Source organism: Aythya fuligula, chromosome 17 (assembly GCF_009819795.1).
Source record: "Aythya fuligula isolate bAytFul2 chromosome 17, bAytFul2.pri, whole genome shotgun sequence".
NCBI lineage: Eukaryota > Metazoa > Chordata > Aves > Anseriformes > Anatidae > Aythya > Aythya fuligula.
This window is the reverse complement of record NC_045575.1, coordinates 15,357,338-15,379,493: the sequence shown is the minus strand read 5'-3', so window position 1 is coordinate 15,379,493 and position 22,156 is coordinate 15,357,338. Positions and strand designations below refer to the sequence as shown.

General features: G+C 44.8%; 1 protein-coding gene and 5 non-coding genes across 7 annotated transcripts; 1 reads left to right on the top strand and 5 right to left on the bottom strand.

Moving 5' to 3' along the window:
• Positions 1 to 444: 444 nt before the first annotated feature.
• On the bottom strand, positions 445 to 516 carry TRNAA-UGC. The gene has a single exon. It is a non-coding gene; the product is annotated as a tRNA-Ala (tRNA).
• Positions 517 to 942: 426 nt separating this feature from the next.
• On the bottom strand, positions 943 to 1,014 carry TRNAD-GUC. The gene has a single exon. It is a non-coding gene; the product is annotated as a tRNA-Asp (tRNA).
• A 217-nt stretch (positions 1,015 to 1,231) lies between these two features.
• Positions 1,232 to 1,304, bottom strand: TRNAF-GAA. Its single transcript has one exon. It is a non-coding gene; the product is annotated as a tRNA-Phe (tRNA).
• A 483-nt stretch (positions 1,305 to 1,787) lies between these two features.
• On the bottom strand, positions 1,788 to 1,859 carry TRNAD-GUC. The gene has a single exon. It is a non-coding gene; the product is annotated as a tRNA-Asp (tRNA).
• Positions 1,860 to 2,047: 188 nt separating this feature from the next.
• TRNAA-UGC lies at positions 2,048 to 2,119 on the top strand. Its single transcript has one exon. It is a non-coding gene; the product is annotated as a tRNA-Ala (tRNA).
• Positions 2,120 to 5,417: 3,298 nt separating this feature from the next.
• On the bottom strand, positions 5,418 to 21,728 carry DHX37 (DEAH-box helicase 37). 2 transcript variants are annotated; one of them, XM_032199145.1, is made up of 27 exons: positions 21,608 to 21,728; positions 20,766 to 20,935; positions 20,492 to 20,604; positions 19,747 to 20,062; positions 18,881 to 19,029; positions 18,052 to 18,144; positions 17,471 to 17,567; positions 16,886 to 16,999; positions 16,088 to 16,189; positions 15,473 to 15,587; positions 15,029 to 15,124; positions 14,355 to 14,431; positions 13,507 to 13,645; positions 13,175 to 13,251; positions 12,344 to 12,576; positions 11,808 to 11,919; positions 11,125 to 11,231; positions 10,292 to 10,480; positions 9,788 to 9,912; positions 9,423 to 9,539; positions 9,127 to 9,299; positions 8,624 to 8,738; positions 8,288 to 8,425; positions 7,852 to 7,946; positions 7,332 to 7,405; positions 6,399 to 6,496; positions 5,418 to 5,811 (listed from the first exon to the last, which is right to left on the bottom strand). In XM_032199145.1, the coding sequence occupies exons 1-27, from the start codon at positions 21,726 to 21,728 to the stop codon at positions 5,732 to 5,734; spliced, it is 3,435 nt and encodes a 1,144-aa protein (XP_032055036.1). In that variant the 3' UTR covers positions 5,418 to 5,731. The 2 variants fall into 2 exon arrangements, with proteins under 2 accessions (XP_032055036.1, XP_032055037.1); XM_032199146.1 differs by lacking the exons at positions 5,418 to 5,811; positions 8,624 to 8,738; positions 21,608 to 21,728 and having other exon boundaries at positions 6,454 to 6,496; positions 20,766 to 20,984.
• Between the last annotated feature and the right edge of the window lie 428 nt (positions 21,729 to 22,156).

The window sequence follows — 22,156 nt, the reverse complement described above, 5'->3', positions numbered from 1 at the left end:
TCGCAACCATCTTAGCTGGTGAGTACAGGAACCTGACATGTCCTGGCTATTTTTGCCTTCTCCTTTGTCTGTTTCTGGGAGTGTGGTGCAGAGAGCCCTGAAGCAGCTCTGTGCTGCTTGCAGGGTTGCGTGGAGGCAAGCTCTGGGGCTGTGGTGGTGTCAGGCAGGGCGAGCAGTGCAGCATCCCCCCACATTTCAGGGTTTGGTGCCTTTTGGGCTGCTCTGTATCTGCAGGGCCACAGTTTGGCAACGAAAAACATGAGAGAGGTGTGAAAATCTTGTGTATGCATAGTCCTGAGAAGACAAAAGAGCTGTCTTGTGCCACCGTGGGCCTTTCCAGGCTGCACGTTCAGGGTGCAGAGATTTCCTTCGGTGAGCGTGACATGGCAACCGTAACCGCAGGTAAAATAAGAAGGAAAAAAGATGAAAAGGGAAGGGCACTCTTGGAGATGCCGGGGATTGAACCCGGGACCTCATACATGCAAAGCATGCGCTCTACCGCTGAGCTACATCCCCCTGCCTCGTGCTTAATGTCCTGCCTGGAGGCCAGGTCCGTGAACGCCGAGCTATCCTGGCGGGCACCCAGCCCCTGGTCCCACCCCGGGGAGCGGCCGCCGCTCTCCCCTGCTCCCTAGGGAGTCACCGGCAGGGCCGGGGCACATCTGGCTGCATCGGACGGGACTTCCCCGTGGAGATGGTGTGCGCTTCGTTAATTCAACGGGTGGAGAAAGGGGCGACGGGAAGCGCGTGGGGGGAATAGGATGGGCAGTGAGATCCATGGGCTCGTCCCCCCGAGATCCCTGGGGCTGCTGGGCCCTGGGTCAGGCTGCGAGTGGCACGCAGCAGCGCAGCACACGTTTATGTATTTATTTATTTCTCCGTCTTTGGAAACTGGAAAAGTTCAGGAGGAAAAAAAATCAATAGCTTCAGAAAATGCACACACTCCCCGTCGGGGAATCGAACCCCGGTCTCCCGCGTGACAGGCGGGGATACTCACCACTATACTAACGAGGACTGTAGGGCCTCTTTCCCCCGCTGGACACCTCACCGCCGAACCAGCTGCTGCCCGGGCACCCACCGCGTCCCGCTGCTGTCTCTGCCGGGAATGGCCGCCAAACCCAACCCGAAGTAGACCCTCCCTCGACCGGGAACGGGCTACAGCCCCAGTCGGCGGCAGAGAGATTCACCTGGGTAAGAAAAGGGGAAAAAAAAAAACGAAAACCACTCAATCTGCCGAAACCCGGGATCGAACCAGGGACCTTTAGATCTTCAGTCTAACGCTCTCCCAACTGAGCTATTTCGGCTCCTTCAAGCGCTATTCTTGGCCACAAATATGATTCCGCCCAGCACCCGTGGGTGTCCTGGCTACAGCCCTGTTCCGCCGCGAACATGCGGAGGGCGCCCACTCGCGGCAGCGGCTGCTGCCTGCGGGACAGAGTTTGCCGTGCAGCTCTGGGCTTTCCCCGCCTGTCTGCAGTGCTCTGCTAAACCCAGGAGAGCAGGGGTGGGTCCCCTAGCACCCCACAGTAACAGCCAGAGGGGTGCCCGCAGGGCGGCTGCAGCCCGCTTCCCCTGGCAAAACAAACAAACAAACAAACAAACACTTGCAAAAAGTATGCTCAGTTTCTCCAATCTTGAGGTGCAAAACAGACAAACGCTGGCCCACAACCCCAGCCTTACTTACTAGCGATCGAGTGAGGATCCCTGGAGAAAGCATGTTCCCCGTCCCACTAAGTAACGGCCTCGGTCACATTACACCACCACCACCGAGCACAAAAAAGCACAACCTCCCCGTCGGGGAATCGAACCCCGGTCTCCCGCGTGACAGGCGGGGATACTCACCACTATACTAACGAGGACAGGAGCTATATGGGAAAGTTCTCCCTGGGTGCCACTATAAGACCGGGGCGCTGCAGGCCTCCGCTCCCTGGCCCGGCCGTGCTGCTGGGTGCTGGGGGCGGTGAGGAGCAGAGGCGGCGGGGCTGCACGGCGCTGTGGACGGCTGGATAAGCTATGTCTACGCTGCTGGGAGGTGTTTGATTACGTAGGGGATGTAGCTCAGTGGTAGAGCGCATGCTTTGCATGTATGAGGCCCCGGGTTCAATCCCCGGCATCTCCACTTTTCATTTTTCTCCCAGTATGTCGTGTAAAGTTTGTTCTGAAGCCAGTTGCTTGTCGAGTTTCCAAATATCTATAATTTTAGCTTTGTCGTGTGTAAATAGGTTCGATGTCTGTTTTCCTGCCTGTGGCTGTCGCTACAGACCATGGTGTTGCAGCATCTGACACACACACACAGCTACAACACAGTATTTGCCTTCTTGCTCAAAAACAAAAGCTGATATTTCTGTAGCATTACATATTCGTACCGCTTGTATCTTGGCCTGCAGTGTCTGGCACTGATGGCAGTTCCTGGGGTGCCGGTGAGTTGCTGCCCGCACCTTTCACATTGCAGTGTTACAAACAGCAGCAAATTAATACAGTGCAAGCAGGCAGGCTAGAAAAGTTGAAGAGTAGGTGAAAGGAAAGAGGAACTTGAGCTGCACATTTTCACACAAAGCTTGAACAGTCTGCTTGTACTGAAATTTAAAGACAGAAACACAGCTGTCCAGACATTCAGAGTTTAGCTCTGCATTCCTCTCAGCTTCAAATTACTGCATCATACCAAGCCTAAACAATGCTTCCCATGCCCTTGGACAGAAAAGTTGTAATAAATGGCTCAGTCTTTAAAATAGGACTATAATCAAAATTTACAATTTATTAAAGGAATGGAGGTAAGCAAACAGCGCTGGGTGCGCTGGAAGTCTCTGCTCCACCAAGACGTACACCAGTTACATCAAGCAGCTGATTTTTATGCTCCTAGGCTAATACATATTCATTACTACTTCTAGGAAAGGCAGGGTTATTATAATTAGTTCCCAGAATCCGAACCCTCCCACTGGTGCATGCATTATCAGTCTCCGGTGGTCCCTCTGGGGGTCTCTCGTGCTGAATGCTCATAGTCTTCCTCCCTCTTGTCCTTCTCCTTTGTCCAACTTGGCTGTATGTCAGAGACTTGAGCAGCGTCCCCTGCAAGCTTTGTCTTTTAGTTGTTCTTCAGCTCTCCCCATCTCCTTAATCTCCTGGCCAGATATCAGAGACTTGCATAGTGTCCCATGCAGTAGTCATAATAATTAGCAGTTATTCTGAAACCCCCCAGATATCAGAGACTTCAAGGAAAAGCCCTTGAAGGGAAAAGCATTTCCCTTCAAGCTCTCTATTGACATGAATTGCTAAAACAGTCCTTTGCAAGATACAAGAACTATATACATTAACCACTCTGTTTTTCTTAGACTTGTGGTTATACAAGGGTATGTAAAACAGAAGGTTACATTCATCATACCATGCGGCCCTAGCATTGTTCCATACTGACACGAATCAGACGAACATATTTCACAAAGTGAACTGGGTAGAATTTACCCCACAGTGGGAGTCAGCACAGGCAGTCAGCAGGAACAACCACGAATGCATGGCTAAAATGCAGAGTAGATTTATTCTCGTTACTTTGATTAAAAGATCGAAGCCGAAATTCCTTTAAGTGGTATATTCTTTATTGCAGCGCTGGATGCACGGGGGATCTCTCCACCTATCGTGCATACCCAAAGCAGAAAGCAGTCGAATTTATACAATCAATCTATCAATATTCTACAAGCACCTATACATATGCATTGCCTATCCCCGCCTTCCCTCGCTTCTCATGCTAATTAGCCTTTTGGCACCTTGCGCCTGCGCAGAGCCTTCCAAGAATTGTGGGCAGGGGTCTTTGGGACGTGGGCAGGGGTCTTTGGGAGGAAGACCCCGAGTCTTCCTCACAGTGGACTTTTCACCTTTGGTCAGGAATCTGCTGAATTGGCATGTTTCTTAATTGCAAGAGCTGGTTGTTGCTAATTCTTCTGTTTGTTGTATCTTTATAATGAATTCCAATGTCCAGTTTTGAGATTTATAGTCCTTACATTTGTTTCTCTGTCCGTCTGCTGCTTCCTTATCATGAGTTCCAGTGTCTTGTTTCGAGATATACAGTCCATGTCTGGGGATTGTCCTTGCCTCCCCAATACCTCCTTAATCAACTTCACCAGACAGGGGATCCCCAAAGCAACACCCAAGCACAGGCACGCAAGTGGGGATGTAGGAACTCTAAGATGGGTCCATGCTAGGAGAGAACCAGCCTGTTCCCCTGTTTATCAAGGGTTTGCAAAGGCATGGTTTTTACCACTGTGCTGTGATCCTCGCTGTGCTTCTTTGATCTCCTCTGTACCAAGGCTGGGAGCTCAAGCGTGTCTGATAGCACGCCTCCGAGTCCATCAAACACCTCTGTTATCTGTGCACAGACGTGCCAAACACACAGAGCACAAACAGCAGTGGGTACAATCATGTGCTTTCCTACATTACTTACGTGCAGACTTTATTCACACTTAAGTGACCTTGCAGCTGGAAATATTTACAATCCTCCTTGCCAATCTTCACTTTTAATCCACTCTTCCCAACACCACTGCTGTGCACATTCCTGTGATGAAGGATGTCACCTGAGTGTCTATTCACGGCACTTGCCCAGCCAGTCCAGGGAGCAGGTGCATCTCATCCTTTTCCTTACCACCACAAAACCACAGAAAATAATATCAAAGCTTATTAAAAAAAAAAAAATCCACCCTATAATCATGTTTTACACTGTTATACAGAATACAGTTTAAACAACTGCTTGGACTGCAGAACTGCTGTCTGTGCTAAGGACTAAAAAGGTCTGTTTTGTATCTAATAGCTCTCTAGATTGCTAAATGTACAAACCATGTGGGTCTGCAACAGCTTGCTCTTATTTAAAACACCTGTCTGCACAAGATGACTATTGCTTAAAGCTTCTTTCATAGCCAACACCTGTTACCTGATTTGATTTTGATAATACACTGGTATTTTGGCTGTCACTGAGCAGTACTCATGCAGCATCAAGGCTTTCCTTCTCCCACCCTGCCCCACCAGTAAACAAGATGGGTAGGAATAAGCTGTGGGGGGACGTGACCAGGAGAGCTGACCTGGCCAAAGGGGTAGTTCTGTGCATCCTGCTGGGAGCCTGGCTAGACATCAGCCTGCTTGTGGGAAGTGGAAAGTGGTTGCCTTTCCATCATTTGTTTTGTTTCTTACCTCTTTTTATCACTTTAATAAACTACCTTTCTCTGAACCACTGAGTTTTCTCACTTTTGCACTCATTCTGCTGGGTGACAGACAGTGAGCAAGCAGTTCTGTGGTCCGTAGCTGCTGGCCAGGGTCAACCCCTCACAAGGACTAAAGGTTCAGTCTGCATTGGGATCTGTAGTCATACGTTAAGAAGGGCCCTGCAAAGGTCTAAAATTGTACTTTTGGAACATCCTACATAGAAAATAGTTCTCCCATTCAAACCAAGAATGATACATATTTATTGTAGTCCATACGACTAACGTAGTCCAAAGAGAAACTTTAGCAAACAATTGGTAAAATACAATGGATAAAATTATCCAAACATTAATACTACAAAAGACCAGTAAAAGAGCTGGTAGGGCTTCTGAGAACACAGTGGGCTTCCCAAAAAACACAGTTAACAACAGGTTCACTTATGCTAGCAGTTAGCAAGTGTATTTGCATCATCAGATTTCCAAGGAAACTCAAGCTGTCAAAAGACCTCGGAGAAAAGGAGTCCCCCAAGAACAGACTTGGGCACTTCACCGTGCTACAGTACTGGTGGCCAGTTCTTGGCTAGATCACCATGCATAGCTTCAGGGAGCCACTGGCGATAGGCTGCGAGCAAATCTAGAACAAAAGAGAGGAGTGATTAGATGGCTGCTGGGAAGAGCAGACCCGATGACATCAGCCTGTTCACAGAGAGGCCGAGGAATGAAGGCAAAACCCTTGGTGAGAGCAAGAGCCATCTTTCCAATGCTGGGATAGTGCTGGAGCTTGGACACCTGAATGCAGATATAAAAGTACCAAGTAAGAAAGAATTACTGTGGAAGCCAACACTGCAATCCAGGGGAACTTTTACACTTCACTGCTGCTTCTATCAACAACTCTCAGAATCTGGTACCTCAATATGGGTCAAAATCCATTTTACCAGGCAAAGAATTTTTCCATGTATCCATTGACAGTCTAGTCTTTCAAAAGCCCAAACCAAACAAATTAACTGTGATTAGAACTAGAGAAAAAGAAGTTTTCTTAAGTTACAAAGAAATGTTTCTTTCAAATGTTTCTTCCAGTCTTTCACAAGAGCCAAAACAGACATTATTTTTCCTACACAGAGCGTATCACATGAAACAGCCTACCTTTTTAATTATACTTTGAAATGCCAACTACAAAGTCCCCACTGATATGACTAATGATTAAGCAAGCACGACACTTACACTTAGGATTTTTCTTCCATGCAGCCAGTAATGCATCACGATTATCACATTTTTCAGCAACTAGAGCCTGCAGGAGGGCTTCTGTCCTGGGCTGAAGTCTAAATGAGTCCAAAATAAAATAAAGCAATGTTCATTAGCTCAGTTTAGTGAAGTGCTAGAGCATTCAACTCATCTTTCTGAATTCCTACTCTAATGCTATTAAAAGGCTAAATACAAATGTAAAACCACGCAGCCTCTGGATATAGAGACATGTTATTAGTTTAAAAAAGTTCACACAGCAAAGAGAAAGAAATTCATAGGTCCCATGCTGAACGTTGCACTGACTAAATAAGGAAAATACTTTGTTACCCAAGGGTCCTACAAATTACAATTTGTAACATCAATCATATTTAGGGAACTCTTTCAAAAGCCTTGAATCTATCAACTCCGTGAGAACTCAGACAACTAAGAAAAAGCTTGTTTTGGTAAACAATAGAGGACGACAGGGGGGAGATCAAGGGAAGCAATAACTGACTGTCCTTTTGAGGGTCACAGTTCTATAAACAGAATCAGAACCACAAGGAAAAATGTGGTTGAAGATCACTGGTAACACACTTTTGAAAAGAACTTAGGACAATGTAATTGGCCAAATCCCAAAGAAAATGAGAAAAGTAACGACATGGATCTGACAGACACACATGTGAGCAGTTTACTTACACAAAGCAGCCTGCAGCGGTCAGTGCAACCAGTGGGGTTGCGTGTGTTCTTCCACTCGGCCCTCACAATAGCTCAGCTCTCTTGAGACAATTTTTCTTGGTAAGAAAACTGATTTTCCCCTCCCTACAACTACATCTTAGATCACTATCTAGTACACCCTTCCCAGCATTGATTTTTTTTTTAAAGTAAGTTAAAAGTGTTCAGTGCTGAAAATAAACTTTGCTTTTTACAACTTACTTGGACCATGTCTTCAGCATTATGAGAGGACTGGAGAGCAGACAACGCTTATAAGAATCCAACTTTTCAATGACCTGGAAGAAATATCATAATAAGCATATAATAAACAAGGTAAATTGTTTTTTTGTGGAGACAACCATCAATGAGCTTGTACTACTATAGACTTCTGTCTCATATCTTCTATTACTGTCTCTCTCCCATGCATGTCTCCATACCAATTTTGTCCTGACTGGCTTGCTAGACAACTCTCGTCTCTCAGAATGGAGATATACGAGCTATAGCTTTTTTCCTTTGACAAAACAGGACTTAAATCTGGGTGTCTTTCACCCAACAACTGATTCTCATGCTATCTCATACTTTTTTAAAGGTATCTTCTCCACCTAACATGGCAAATTCCAGCAGCCATTGGCAAGCTATAAGGAACAGGGACACAAAAAGAAAGAAAACAAGCCTAATCTCCTCTGGAAACTAGGCTAAAAACACCGCTAGTGTCAAGGAAGTGATGCAGCTGGGTGCTTACCTTTCCCTCAAGCAGGAACCTGGCAAAGTATTTATAGCGATCGATACCTTCTGGATAATCAACTTCCACAGCAGGGAGCTGCCAGCTAACTCGATCTGGAAAGAAAGATCACTTAAAATCTCCTGAGTGCTCAAAGAGAAGGGTAAATTTCCACATGCAGTGTGCCAATACAGGTGGTAACAGAACTGGAGAGGTACAGCCACCACCCAGGCAGCCTTGCTCCTTAACAGGGGTAATTGCTGGGCATAAAACAGCCATGCCAATGGGAAGATGCTGATATTTAAATACTTTTAATCCCATGGAGCTACTCAAACCACTGTCAAGCCCCTTGAACAGTCCATTATTATTATTATTATGGACAGTCTCATTAAGAGATGTTACAATACCCGTAGAACAGCTCTTAGGAAAAATTAGCGAGACATTTCAAGAAACTTACAGAAGACACTTGGCCTATGGCATCGAATTCTGCCCGTTTCAGGGCAGTAAGATGGAGGAGGATTTTCCAGAGGCTTCCCAAAGTGGCAATATGGTGGCAACAGGGCAGGAATCCACTCAGGTTCGACTGCAGACACACCTTAGAACAGGAAAACATACTTGAATGAAGGCTTCCTGCCAGGAGCTGCCACTCATTAGCAGTCCTATGAGGAAAGGACACGGTCAGGATCTCATCTTCATGGTTGTTACATGTCATTTTTCAAGTCAACTTTTTGCTAAGGCACCTCTGCATTCCTAACCACATCTGCAGAACAGGTGTGGACCACAGCAGCCTCACCTCTCATATACAGTTTTGTAGTCTCAACAATTTCTTGGTACACCACAAACTCTGGGAGTTGCTTGAAGAGGACAGAGCTTGGATGGATGAACACTGGGTCATCCAGAAGAGCAGTCTTTAAGAAAGTACAGAGGATTGAAGCAGAGTAAGAGTTACTGGCAATCCAATTTCTTTATAGTATCACATTTCAAGCTCTCTCAGATGGACATCTATAGTTTCCTTAAGTGATGAAGGTTTTTAATAACACCATACTTTTCCGCTTCACTTTCTCTAGAGACATCAAGCATTTTGCAAGATGAACTAATAGCAATTCTTAACTCTTTTATAACAATTCCTACATGAGGACCGGGAAATTGCAACACTGGGAACTTAAATTGTATGGAGAAAAGCCAGCATTCACAGCCCAATGCTGTAACCAGCCAGAACCCCAGGCTTTGCAGAGGAGTGCCTTTCTGCCCCACAGACATGAGGGAAGAGGTATTCAGGCAAATCAAGCTGTTTACCTTGTAGGCATTCTTCCACTTTTCATCCAGGAGTTCTTCTGCCTGAACCCTTCGAGCAAGGTGGTCCCCCAGCCCTGCTAACACAACCTGTCTCAAGTAAGTTGCTTGAGCCTCTGTTGGGGGCTTCATCTTTGGATCAACATAGAGGCCAGTATCAGCACAGACTGAGTTCACTACAGGGAAAAAGAAAGGTGAGTTACAACTCAATAGGAAGAAAAAGTTGTAACAAAGAGACCAGTTGAATTTTTGACCCCCAAAGAAGATAAACATGGCATTTTGTCTCAAAACCCATTTACCTGCTGTTGTTAGCTGCCCTCTCAAGCGCCTGACTTCCAGCATGGCTTTGTATCGGAGCCCGTTTTCTTCACAGAACTTAGGAGTACACCCAGCATATTCACAGGCCCCCACTGCTCCTGGAAGTGAACAGTCAGGTGGAGAAAAAGGCTGTCACAGCTGGCATGTGCATACCACAGCCCCCACTCATTTGGAGCTGTCTGTTAGGCTGGGACACTTGGAGGCTGCCTGGAGAACAGCCTAGAAAATACAATTCTAGAGTCAGTTCTACAGCAGGAGGATTGCTCTGTATGAAGCTGAGGTCAGAGTGATTGGGAGGACAATAGAACAGAAGTTAACAGCACAGGGAAATGGCTGTCTGCAGTACCTAACATCACCATGAGGTCTCCAAGCTTTTGCAATGCCCCTTGCCCAGCCCAGATCTTTTGAATATGTAAAAGCCTTGCTTTCTTCCCCTTCAGCTTTACTGTCTCTTCCTCGCTCACTGCTGGCCTGAAAGAAACAGAAAACAGCATAAACCAGGATTGCACTTACATGCAGATGGCCCTCAAGGTAACAGAGGCATCAACATTTCTACTACACAGTTCTAGCACAGGACTAAGACAGAGCTTGAGGGCAGGTGTAAAAACAAACTACAGAAGAGCTTGGCGCCACCAGGGATTCAGAAGCTGGCACTGCAACATCACTGAGCTGTGACAAAGTGATGCATCCTATACTTTTTCAAGACCAGGTTGGATGGGGCTTTGAGCAACCTGATCTAGTGGGTGGTGTACACAGCAGGAGGTTGGGATTAGACGGTCTTTAGGGTCCCCTACAACCCAAACCATTCTATGATTTTATATGAATAAGGATGTTAGGGTCACTCACTCACCTGTCAAACTCTTCAAAAAGCTCCCGAACGGTCATTGCAGACACTATGGTAATGGTGTAAGGCAGACAGTCATGCTGCTTGCTTAATGCCAGCATCTTTCCATAGCGGGGGGCTACAGGAAAAGTTGCCATTACTCTACCCAGGGGACTAATAGGGCAACTCAGCTTTGCTGCCTGCTGTTCCTTAAGCCTGTGTGAAGAGTAAAAAAAAAAAAAAAAAAAAAAAAAAAAAAAACAAACAAACAAAAAACCGCAATGAAGTTCTGAATTAATACAAGTCTGTGTTCCTGCCTTTGCCAGCCCAATTCATTTGATGTCACAGCTCTGTTATGTGCTGGTCCACAATGCTAGGGCAAAAGATTCATCTTCCTCATGCAGCTCCCACCTGCCCTGTACCCAGCACTCCTAGCACTGCCCTTCCCTGCCCAATCCTCAGGCTATGAAACCCTATGCTTCAGGGCTGCAGAACTAGCAGCATTCTGGTTCCTGGCAGAGCAGCCGAGCAGCCAAGTAGCATCTTCAGCTGCTCAGACCTGCACACAACAGAACACCACAGGGATGCTTCAGGCCCTTTCTGCTGCAACTCTGAGCACAAAGACAATTATTGCAGAGTGGCCTGTTCCCAATGCTCCAACAGTCATGTTCTAGTACTGAAAGACACACAGGGCCAGCAAAACAAACCCAAGCAAACAAGGGGCTGTTATAATGTCCATCTGTCTGGGTAAGAAGGCACACTGAAGGCTGAGATGGAAAAGCAGGAGGGAAGACAGCAGTGCCCACTGCCTTGATAGCTTCATCACCATGAGGAAATCTGTGGGTCACCACAGACGTTACCTTCCTGTCAGAGGGGGCTCCTTCAAGGCACCCAGGGCTATCAGTAACTCCTCAGCTGCTGCAAGTGCTTCCGCTGGAGGTGGTGTTGGGAACGGGAAGTTGATAACCTACAGACACCAAGAGAAAATGCCTTTCAATACATCACTGACATGGCTCTGACCAAAAAGCAGTCTGGATCAGTAAGAAGTCCTGGAAGGGAGTGAAAACCTTCCCTTCGTTTACGCATTCAGAAGAAAAGCATTTAGAATGCTTGCCAAGAACGAGAGGAAAGGCCATATAATAGGAGGAAATGCTTAGAACAAAACTATTAGGAAACTGAATACTAGCATCACCATTAGCTGACAATGACTTAAGTCCTGCCTACGGCAGGCTGTTTTAAGGTCTAACTCTAAGCACTGCGCTCAACTATCAAAACACAATCCATATTTTGACAGGGGGATTTTTCATAAGTGAGAATATGATGTGAAAGCTCTTATTACCAGAATGAATTTGTCTGGTAAGGTCCAGTGGAATTCACGGCAGCTTCTGCTATTTGCAGAACGAAAAGTGAGTCCCAGGGATCTGCCTCTAACACAAGGCACAGCTTCAAGCAATGACAATGGAAGGCATTTGAGCTTGTTTCTGGCTCCTAGGGGCAACTATTTTTATGAGCTCTGTAGCATAAAGCCAGTTTGACACTTCACCTTTTCTATATTCAGTGCCTTCATTTGCAGAATCAAGTCTTCCACTGGTCGCTTTGTTATCTCTGGAGCAGAAAATTTCTCAAAGTCCATGAAGACTGCTGAAGAATATAACCTAGTGGACCAGAAATGCAGCTTAGAAACTTGCAAGAAATCTTAACTCAGGAGATGTACATAAAAAAATAGCAAGGGATTTAAAAAAAAAAAAAAAAAAAACCACAAGAAGGCAGTTGTGGATACTATTTATGTAATCATTGAATTATTTACATGGCTGGGACATAAAACTAATCCATGCTGGCCACCTAGGAAAGAGTTTTCAGCAATGGAAAAGCCTCTGAGAAGCCAAACTGCCAAACCCACATCATCAGTGACAATTTATGTTCAGCTTTACCTCTCCCATTTGAATGAAGAGCAGACAAACCCAAATGTTTCAAGCACCACTGGGTCCTTGCGAAGAGGGACAAGGGAAGCTGTCCAATTCACAGTGACACTAATTGAGCTCTTTGTTTTGCCTAAACCTCTTCCCGTAGCCAGCTAACCTGTAACAGTGCCCCGGTTCAGTCCGGCCAGCCCGACCTGCCCGCTGGTTAGCCGAAGCTTGAGATATCCAGGTGACTCTGAAAGATGAAACCCCAGTAATTTTGTCATAGAAACGTTTCTTGACTTTTCCACAGTCAACCACATATTTGATGCCTGGGATAGTGAGCGATGTTTCTGCTACGTTGGTAGCTACAACACAGAGTCTCGTGCCAGGAGGAGGAGGCCTGAATACCTGCAACAAAAGGATGGTTGTGTGACATGTGTTGCCAACAAGGGAAAAGAGATAGGCAGTCAGCTCATGTGGGTTGCAGGAGATTACGATGCATATGGCATTGCAGGTAAAACCCAAGAGCAAGACTACAGACCTGCTCTTTGCCTCCAGCTCTGGAGCTCTCCATCCAGCTTAGTTAATCCCCCAGAGAGGCATTTACGAATGGGCTCATGGGCACATGGGCTCCAAGTGGAGCAGACACCAGTGGCCAGTTGTATTTAGACACACTGTTGTCACCTCTGAAGCCCAGAAGGGCTTCAAAGCCCCAAAATTCCCAAGAAATCCAGGATCCAGATGCACCCCATGGTTGTGACTAACTTTAACATGCTACCAGACCGTTGCTTTTCATCTCTTCCAGCTGAACTAGCACATCAGGGTGATCACAGCCCACATGAGGCTTGCTCCAATCCCATCCCAACTTTCCCTTGGATCCATTCAAGTCTGCCCATCAATGGGCAGTCCAAGATGGGCATTTTAACTCACAAAACACGTGTGACTTAAGACAACAATGCCACATATCAGTAAGGGCCATTTGCTTTTGTGTATATCAATCTTTTACCTTTGCTTGTTTCTTTGGTGCTAGTAAAGAATAGAGAGGGAGCACATAGAGTGGAAGGGACGAATCTGGTTTCTCATCTGTGAAGAAAAAAAACAATCAAATACACAGTGAGTCAACTTCCAGGCTTATCCCCAATGTCTCCATGAATATAATTTCATTAAAAAGCAGCAAGAAATGATTTGGCATAAAGCTGAATCTGGAAAACCTTACTAGCTTTTCCATTACATAGGTCTGATGTGCTGTCACACCAGATTAGCTAAGGATGGCTATTTTATGTCACACATCTCACAGATGACTGCAGATAAGAGATTTTCATTTTGTAAGTGCCAAACCTTCTTCTGAGTCTCCATCTCCTAAATCAAGGTCCATATCAGATCCTGCAATATCATCATCAGTTTCAGCATCTCTATCTTCATCTCCTTCATCCACTGGTACAACAGAATAATTGTCCAGATCAATTTGGGGAAGTGCCTGTGAAGAACAGGGAAGGAAAACACAAAGTTTTAAGTAGGATATAGACAGCACTTCTTAATGCTTATTGCAAATTTGAATGTTTATTCCAAATGTTTGTTGGCCTGAAGGTGGCAGAGGGATTGAGAGATTTCATTTGTACTTCAAAACTGAGAGTCGGGGTGAATAACCCAAATAACTATTTTAAACATCATTCTGTGCTGAGACAAGTTTCTTCACTAGGAGAACAGTGGCAAAAGGTAAAACTTCTTTACTTCTTCCGGGATCTAACGTCAGTGGACAGCAGGTTTGTAACATGACAATCTCCTCCTAACAAAGATCATGTTGGACTTGGGTGGAAGCCAAATGCTACCCTCCATCATAGAGGCATCAGTCTCAATTTTGGATAACAAATAGCAAGATGAGGTACAGTCCTGGAGCCAGCAAGTCTGGAACTCCTATTAAAGTTTTAATCATCAGTACTTAAGGGAAATTGGTCTCCTGCCCGCAATAGCCAAGGGCACATTTTAGCACTCCATTTCTCATAATGTAGTAGCTGTGAGTGTAAACAGTATTGCTACATTTCCTGAAGGGGACACATATATGCCACAAGTCTTCATGCAAGTCTAAAACAGCCTGATACGAAACAGAGCTATGGAGGAGTACTCTTTCACAGGGAGGTACCTGCTCCTTCCTGTCTCTTGGAGGAATTCTAGCCATCACACATTACCGTAGCTTTCTTCTGCTTCCTCGATTTCTTAAATTTTCTGATTTCTTTCACTGATTCTTCTCTGTCATCATCAACTCCTACAAAAAAAGCCATTGGAATTACCATTAGCTGAGCATGCTTTCCTCTTAGAAAAGAGAACGTACAGTCTACTCCCACTCCCACCATTTTTTGGATTCAAAAAGCATCAAGGTATGAAAAAAACAAATAGTCACATTGAAGGCAGAGGGGACAGGGACAACACACAAGTTTAGTATTTCCTTTAGGAACTATACTGAGGATCAACAGAAGCACACAGAGCAACCGTGTACCTTGAGAATTAGGAGACAATTACCTGAGCTATGTTAGAACTTAACTTTCTACAATCAGCCTGGGAAATCCCATTATCCCCAAAACAGTCTACAACAAGAAGCAGCACTTCCACTTGTAATTCACACCCAACAGACAGTGAAGAAATGCAGTGCATCCTGCGGAGCAGGAAGGCATCATACACACAAAGCTTTTCCCCAAACTCAAAACTGCACAAGCATAACAATTATCACAGTCATCCACATTAAACCCTCTCCCAACCCTTTTTAGAGGCATTTAAATAAAAGCTCTTACTTTAGGTGCAAAGCAAGCTCGTTTCTCAGAGAGAGAAATTCCAAGTTTAACAGTCCTTTATTCTATAGCATTACCTGCATTGCTGTTTTTTTGGAAGGGAAAGGCTTTCCTTAGCCTCCTACAGAGAGAGTGAACTTCTGCCTGGCCTGTTAAAAACACCAAAATCCCACCTGCAAGAGAAGAAGTCACTCTAAACGTCAGCATAGGTATTTCAGCTCAGGTTTCAGATCTTAGTCATGACAGAAGACAGGTCAAATGCACTGTTAAGTAACAAGGAGGAAAAGTATGTCTGACTGCATCTGTCTTCCACTACTCCCTCAAGAAACACGCTAACATAACCATGACTTAAGTGAAGGATAAAAACCTGGCAGGTTTTTCACAAGAAAAACCTGCCAGGTAAAAATGCACAATACATCATTACAGTTTCCTGCTGAAGTCACTAAAAAAAAAAAAAAAAAATCAGAAAACTCTAGATACGTGAAGTATGAAGAATTTGAGAGGTTCCACAGAGACCTTACCTGAGGGTAGCATTCGATGGATTTTACACACTTTTCTGAAACATTCCCCACTGTAGTCATCTAGGGGGGTTTTCTTGTTAAAATGGACAGTTACAGGGAATTGCCTTGCATCTACCTAGAGTGGAAATACAACAGCAAACAAGCCCTGTTTTGTAACTCCAGCACAATTGTTACAGCCTACATGGGAGAACTAAGTAAGCTTACCCTAAATTCTGCTCAGTTCTGGGTTTTGGTAACCTACAAAACACTGGACCCCCAGAAGTTATCAGTGTTGTCTGTGCTGAACACCATGAAAACAAGATAAAAAACACACTATTCTCTCCTTCAGATCATCGGCTTGGATTGAAGCTTTCCAGTTCCACTAAACTGTAACTTCCAGTCTTTCAAAATAAACCAATTCTACCAGAGGAAATTTTGATACAAGTGGAGAGAAAAAACACTAAGTCCCCAAAGAAAAATAGTCTAAACAAAATAACTATTTTTTTAAATGGACATCTGAAAGATTTCAGCACCAAATGGACAGATTAGAGCATCTTATTTTTTATTTTATAAAGGAAGCTCTCATTATACTTTAATTGTTACATCTGGCATAGATTCCAGTGACAAGAAGGATACCTGAATTACAGGAGGCGTAACAGAAAACAGCCTGTTGTTCTCTGTGAAATCTTCAACACGAAGGGTAGCTGACATGATGATCAGCTTCAGTGGCAGCCCTTTCTGAGGGGATAAAACATGTTATTCTTTGCCTGAAGGCATTTGACACTTATGCTATACAGCACACAAACCCAGAACTATTAGTGGGACCAGACACAAGTGCCAGCACCAAAGTACTCGCAAGGTAAGGCGATGAAAGCACCACGTCAAGTGACAGGACACACATACCTTCAAGTGCAATATGTCTTAAAACACACAGAAACCTGTACTGGCACTCCTGATATTGTCAGCGGCTTATCTCTAAACCGCTGCATTCTCTCCCCACTTCTTTTACATACATATGAAAAGCAAAATCAGACACCAAGAGCTGCCCTGCAGGGACCAGCCCCAGCCTCCAGCATCTGCCAGGACCAAACACTTCCGTGTCTGCAGGAAAAGTCTCCTCCCAAACACTGTTATTGGCTGGCTTACTGCAGTGCAACAGTAAGCACCTTGCTTTCTAACAGGCAGCTAATTCTAATTATTTACATGTTTCTCGTGGCACTGCCTGAGCAGTTATCTATTGGTACCAACATGTACCATTTTTCCCTCTTGGTAAGCTCTGTTCTTCTCTTATCACATGAAGAGAAACATTTTCTGAGTGTTATTTCAACGTTTATCAGATTTCCATTGACTTTCACATCACAGAGTCCTGCTCCCTTCTCACACAGAGCTCCTTCCTAACACCCCTTCCCCAGGACACCCACTTGTAAAACTTACCTTTTCACGAAGAGGCACGATGCGAGACAAGAGGCCTATCAAGATATCCGTGTACATACTTCTTTCGTGGGCTTCATCAATAATAACTACCTTGTACTTTAAAAGCAGGAAATCCTGAGGAGAGAATATTTTCACCACGTGAAGCCTCATTTGAAGATATCTTTAAGTCAAGATAACCCATGCCTGCACTAGCACTGACCCCCCCTCACCCAGTCTCTCTCATGTTTGAGCACAGTTTCATGCACTGATCCCCGTGCCATCTGACAGCGAACTATGGCACCACCTCTAGTGGAAAGACGGGCACACAGTCCTGTGCAAGTAGTGTAGCAGAGACCTGAATCCCCAAGGCTACACAAAACATACTAGTTTCTAAGACTCCCTTCCTTGCTCTCATATAACACAGCAAGATAACCTAACATTTAGGGGCTTAGGCAAGAACATAAAGGGTTGAGATTAAATATGTCTCCAGTATGGAAAGGGATTTTGCTTTGAAAGGCATGCAACAAATGCACGCAAAGCAACTAGCACCTCTTTCTAGCAACATGAGACACCTTCCTTTTCCTAGCACTGAGAAGAGCAACCTACCTTCTGAATTTCTTTCAGCAGCACGCCATCTGTCATGAACTTGATTTGTGTTTCATCTGTAACATTTCCTTCATAACGTATTTGATATGAAACCACTCTGTGAGGAAATACCAGGGCAGCCATGAAAAAAAATCATGGAAAGAAATGGGAAATTCATGTTCAGACCAGGAAGCAGCCTTCAACCTAAGTAAATTAAGACTTAAAACCAACATAAGAAAAAAAGTACCCCATCAGCTCACCATAGCCTAGCACACATGTAACACTAGAAACTGGGGTATACAGCAATTTTGTTTTGAATTATTTAACGGCTGTGGGACACTTTCTCATATGGAGAGAAACTAAGGCCACTTCCCACACACCACCTCCACAAAACCCTGCCTAAAAAGTAATGTACAACCACCATTAGCAGCACATCTCCATGCGCTTTTTACAAACAACCCCATGGAAGAGTTTATAAGTAACCTGCCACAACTTCTCAACAGACAGAACAGCCATACATAAATGTCTGTTTCATTCTATCACATATGCAGTGCACCTCCGTGCAATCTTCCTAGCAAGGTCTCATCTTATTTCCTTCTGACCTGTGGGATAAGTTCATTTCCTTAGCGACTCGCTGAGACATGGACACTGCAGCCACACGCCGAGGCTCGGTGATCCCAATGGTACCATTTGAACTAAAGGGGCATGGAAAGAGGAGAATTGTTTGGCTGTTTGTTTTAAAACAAAAAGCTTAGAAAGACTACAATAGGATTTCTGCACAACTTCTCTGAAGTCATTTACAAAATTTACACGAGAGTATCACACTCTCAGTTCTATTTAGCAGAAAAAGAGGAAGTTTTGAAATTACCCTTGTGTTTTACATATGCTGATCTGAAGATACATGTATGTTATTTTTTCCCCAAATCTTGTCTCTGTAATTCCAGTCTCCCTGCACACCCCTCTGGCAATGAGGCTGTTTTCAGAAGAAATTCAGGCTGGGGAAGCAGCACAGAAGCTGGATGCACCTTGATGCAACTCAAAAGAAGATCTTTTGAGGTGGGCACTCTTATCAGGTGCCCAAGCTTATAAAATACGCATTTTCTTGCAACGCTAAAAACAAACGTCTGTAAGCAAAAGTTAAAGTATGTGGAATAGGTAGACCTTAAAGCTCCTATGTGAAAGTGAAAGACAGGACAGTGACTTTGAAGAAAACTTTTACCTGAGAGGTTTCAATAGATTGCTTACATAAAGAGGGTTTACCGAGTCACTCCTTCACATTTTTAAAAGCCCATTCAACATGGTCACTACTACCACACAGCAAAAACATGGTCAGTTCAGCCATTTCAGAATAAAAGAAACTAAATCTGAAGTGACTGAGCTCAGCTTCAATTTTTCTAATCACATTTGCCGCATATAAAAGACGACTCCTACCTGGTATAACCAGCCTCATAGAGAAACTGGGGTACTTGTGTGGTTTTACCACTTCCTGTCTCTCCACATATGACAACAATGGGATTCTCATTAATGGCTTCCATGATTACTTGCTCTTCAGCTAGGATTGGCAGCTTTAGTCTTGCTTCCTGAAATAAAATAATACGTTGTTTACTCACATAATTTTGTATCTTGCTCCCTTTTTGTTTTTCCCAGGACCAAAAGCTGTTACGTAGCTCAGATTACAAAACCCACAGAAAGGAATTCTGCAAGCTTTGTGGATCAAAAAGCTCTAAACCAACTGATATCAAACCACCATGTCCAAGAACTAGACTCATCAAAAGATCTTGTCAGAAAGCTGGCTATCTGTCCAGTTAATTAAACCACTTTAATTTGCGAAACTTCAGAGTCCCTTCAGTTTATTAATACAGCACTTACAATAACTATTCTTTTCACAACCTTGCCTCGTCTGTTCAAAGACATGCAAACTCTTCCCAGTTCTGCAGAATACTCTACCCATGTCACATGGAATAAAACTGCATCAGATACAGCACAATGCAGAGGTGAAAGTGACTTCACTAGATTTCTCAGAGAAGAATGATAAAAGACTGCTAGTGGATTACACATTTAAAACTAAAAATAATGCCTATATCCTGAAACAAAACCAGTTTTCCTTCTGCTACATTAGACAGGCTTAAAGCTCAGACATGTATGTTTACAACTCGCATGACCCTAAGTGCACCCTGCTCCACACAATATATTGCCAGACGCAAGATAATGCTACGGTGTCTGCAGTGAATTAATCTGATGCAAGATGCTGTAATTTCCAAGGCCCTTGATAAGTGCTTTACTGCTTTCAGTCTCACCTGAATCTCAGGAGACCTGTCCACTGGAATGAAAATCACAGGCTTGCAAGACAGTCTGTTGGACGCTGTCTGGCAAACCGGAGCAGTAGGAACAGCCTGCTGGTTAGCCAATGGCTTCTTTGTGCCTTCCTCTAGCTTTTCCGCAGCATTCAAATTGCTGTCTGAAGACTTCTCAGTTTCTGGTTTATGTTCTTCCTTCTCCTCCTCACTACTGGATTCTTCCTCAGACTCAGATTCTGAGCTGTGCCTTCTCTTGTTTGCACCACTGATGCTCCTGATCTTTTCAGGTACAGCACTCCCTGGCTCCTGTACCACCCTAGAACAACACGTCAACTACATTTTGGTCAATGTTCTCCGGGACCTCAGGCCAGACACATTTTCCACAGAAAAATTCATCGCCGTAAGTCACTGCCTGGGCCTGAACCCAGGTTTTAACCTTTTTGTAAAGATTTATTCCACCAGCTATGCAGTTTAGCATAATTTATTGGAGTGCTCATACATAACTGTCACATCCCTTGCCCTCTCATGAAAGGGAAAACCAGGTTATTTTCATTTTCCTTCAGAAAACAAGAAATAGCTACCATGTTATCACATAAAAATAGAAATTATTTAAGCCAACCCATTTTGAAGAACCTGTATGCGCTAAGAAGAAAATAAATAAATAAAGCAAAAAAAGAGCAAAGAAGGTCGCCCAGTTATCAGGTACTGCAATGGATCAGAATGGTCCTTCCCCATAACGCCTTACCTTTTGGCATGATACATACGTTCCCCAACACCCAGTTTGGACGTAGTATACAGAAGCTTCATTTCTGCCTCAGAAGCCTGGACCTCATTCAGCTTGCTGAGCAGTTCAGCTCGCTACAAGGGAAGAAACAACCAAAGTCAGTGCTTATTTTCATCAGCAAGTAGTTTCATTTAAAGATCAGCCCTTGAGTTTTAAAGGGTGTGCTCCAACAGATCTTGCCGTGAAGTCACAACAGGAGTCACGAAACCAGAGGTACTACCAAGCAGCCACATACCTGCTTCTTCTTCTCCTTCTGCTCTAAAATTTTCTGCAAGTTCTTCTTCTGTTTCTTGCTCAGGGGTTTCTTCTGGTGATGCACAGCACTCAGAGCTTTTTTTGGCTTTGCTTTTTTGGCTGGCAGGACCAGGGCATTACTTTCATCAACTCCCTTCAGCTTTGCCCCATCTGCAAGCATGTTTGGTTATTCATTTGCGCCACGCTGGTTATTTTCAGCACACTGCTCAACAGCCTCACTGCAAACCTTACCAGATTTAGCTGAACAAACACAACCCTCACCTCCAACCAAAAAATAAAAAGTTCCCAGTTATCAGAAAGGACAAAACCCCATGAAATCAGCACATCAATACTTGGCTGGTAACAAGAATGTGAAATTGCCCTTTTTATTTATTTTTTAACCCCCCAGCATCAAAGGGCATGGGGGCAGCTCAGGACAGGCACAAGCATGACTCTCCACAAAATAAGGGATTTTTTTAATAATAAAAATCTGCACTAATTATGTTTTTATAATAATAGTGTACGAAAAGTGATTTTTGACAAGCGACATTTGTTCTGATGGTGCAAGTGCCCAGCACAGAAGTGCTTCAATAAATGAATTGCCTTAATAACCAAAGGCATATTAATAAGCAATAGCTTATTGTGCTATACATTCCACTATTGCTATTAACAACGACTAGCACATTAACGAGCAATAGCTCATTAAGCTCAATAACGAGCAAAAGCGCTGCCCCGGCCTGGCCGCAGGACTCGGGCAGGCGGGCAGCGACTCGCAGCCGCCATTCGGCCCAGCCCCAGCCCCCAGGTCCCCGGTCCCCAGCCCGGTCCGTCCCGTCCCCGCACCTCCCAGCTGCAGCTCCGCGGGCACGGGGTGTTCCCGGGGCTGCTCCTGGGGCCGTGCCTGCGCGGCGCCGCGCGCCCCCGCCCGCGCCTTCCAGTTGTGCCGGCGGCGCGCGCGGCCCATGGCGGCGGCGGGACCAGCCCCTGCCCCACGTGCGCCTCCTGTCCCTTCCGGGCCGCGCGCGCTCTCGCGAGGAGGGGCGGGGCGAAGCCGAGACCGCGCCTCTCCTTCCGAAGAGGGTTCAAAACCGGCTCCCGCCCCGTCTCCACCACCGCCACACACGCCCGCAGTAAAGACAACCACCGATTAAAAAGGCAAGATTTTTTAATGTGCTGTCATCACAGGTGGATGGAATTATCCAAAAGTTTAAAATACATGCAGATACGATAAAACCTTTTATTTTCCAACCCGGACAAAGAGAACTTACGGTCGTTTACTCATTAGCTGCCAAATACAGATCAGTATGTGAGGCAAATCACACCTAAAAAACTTGTACACCATCAAAGAGCTAAGGTTTACACGGGCCTAATTTCCACATTCACTACGCAACG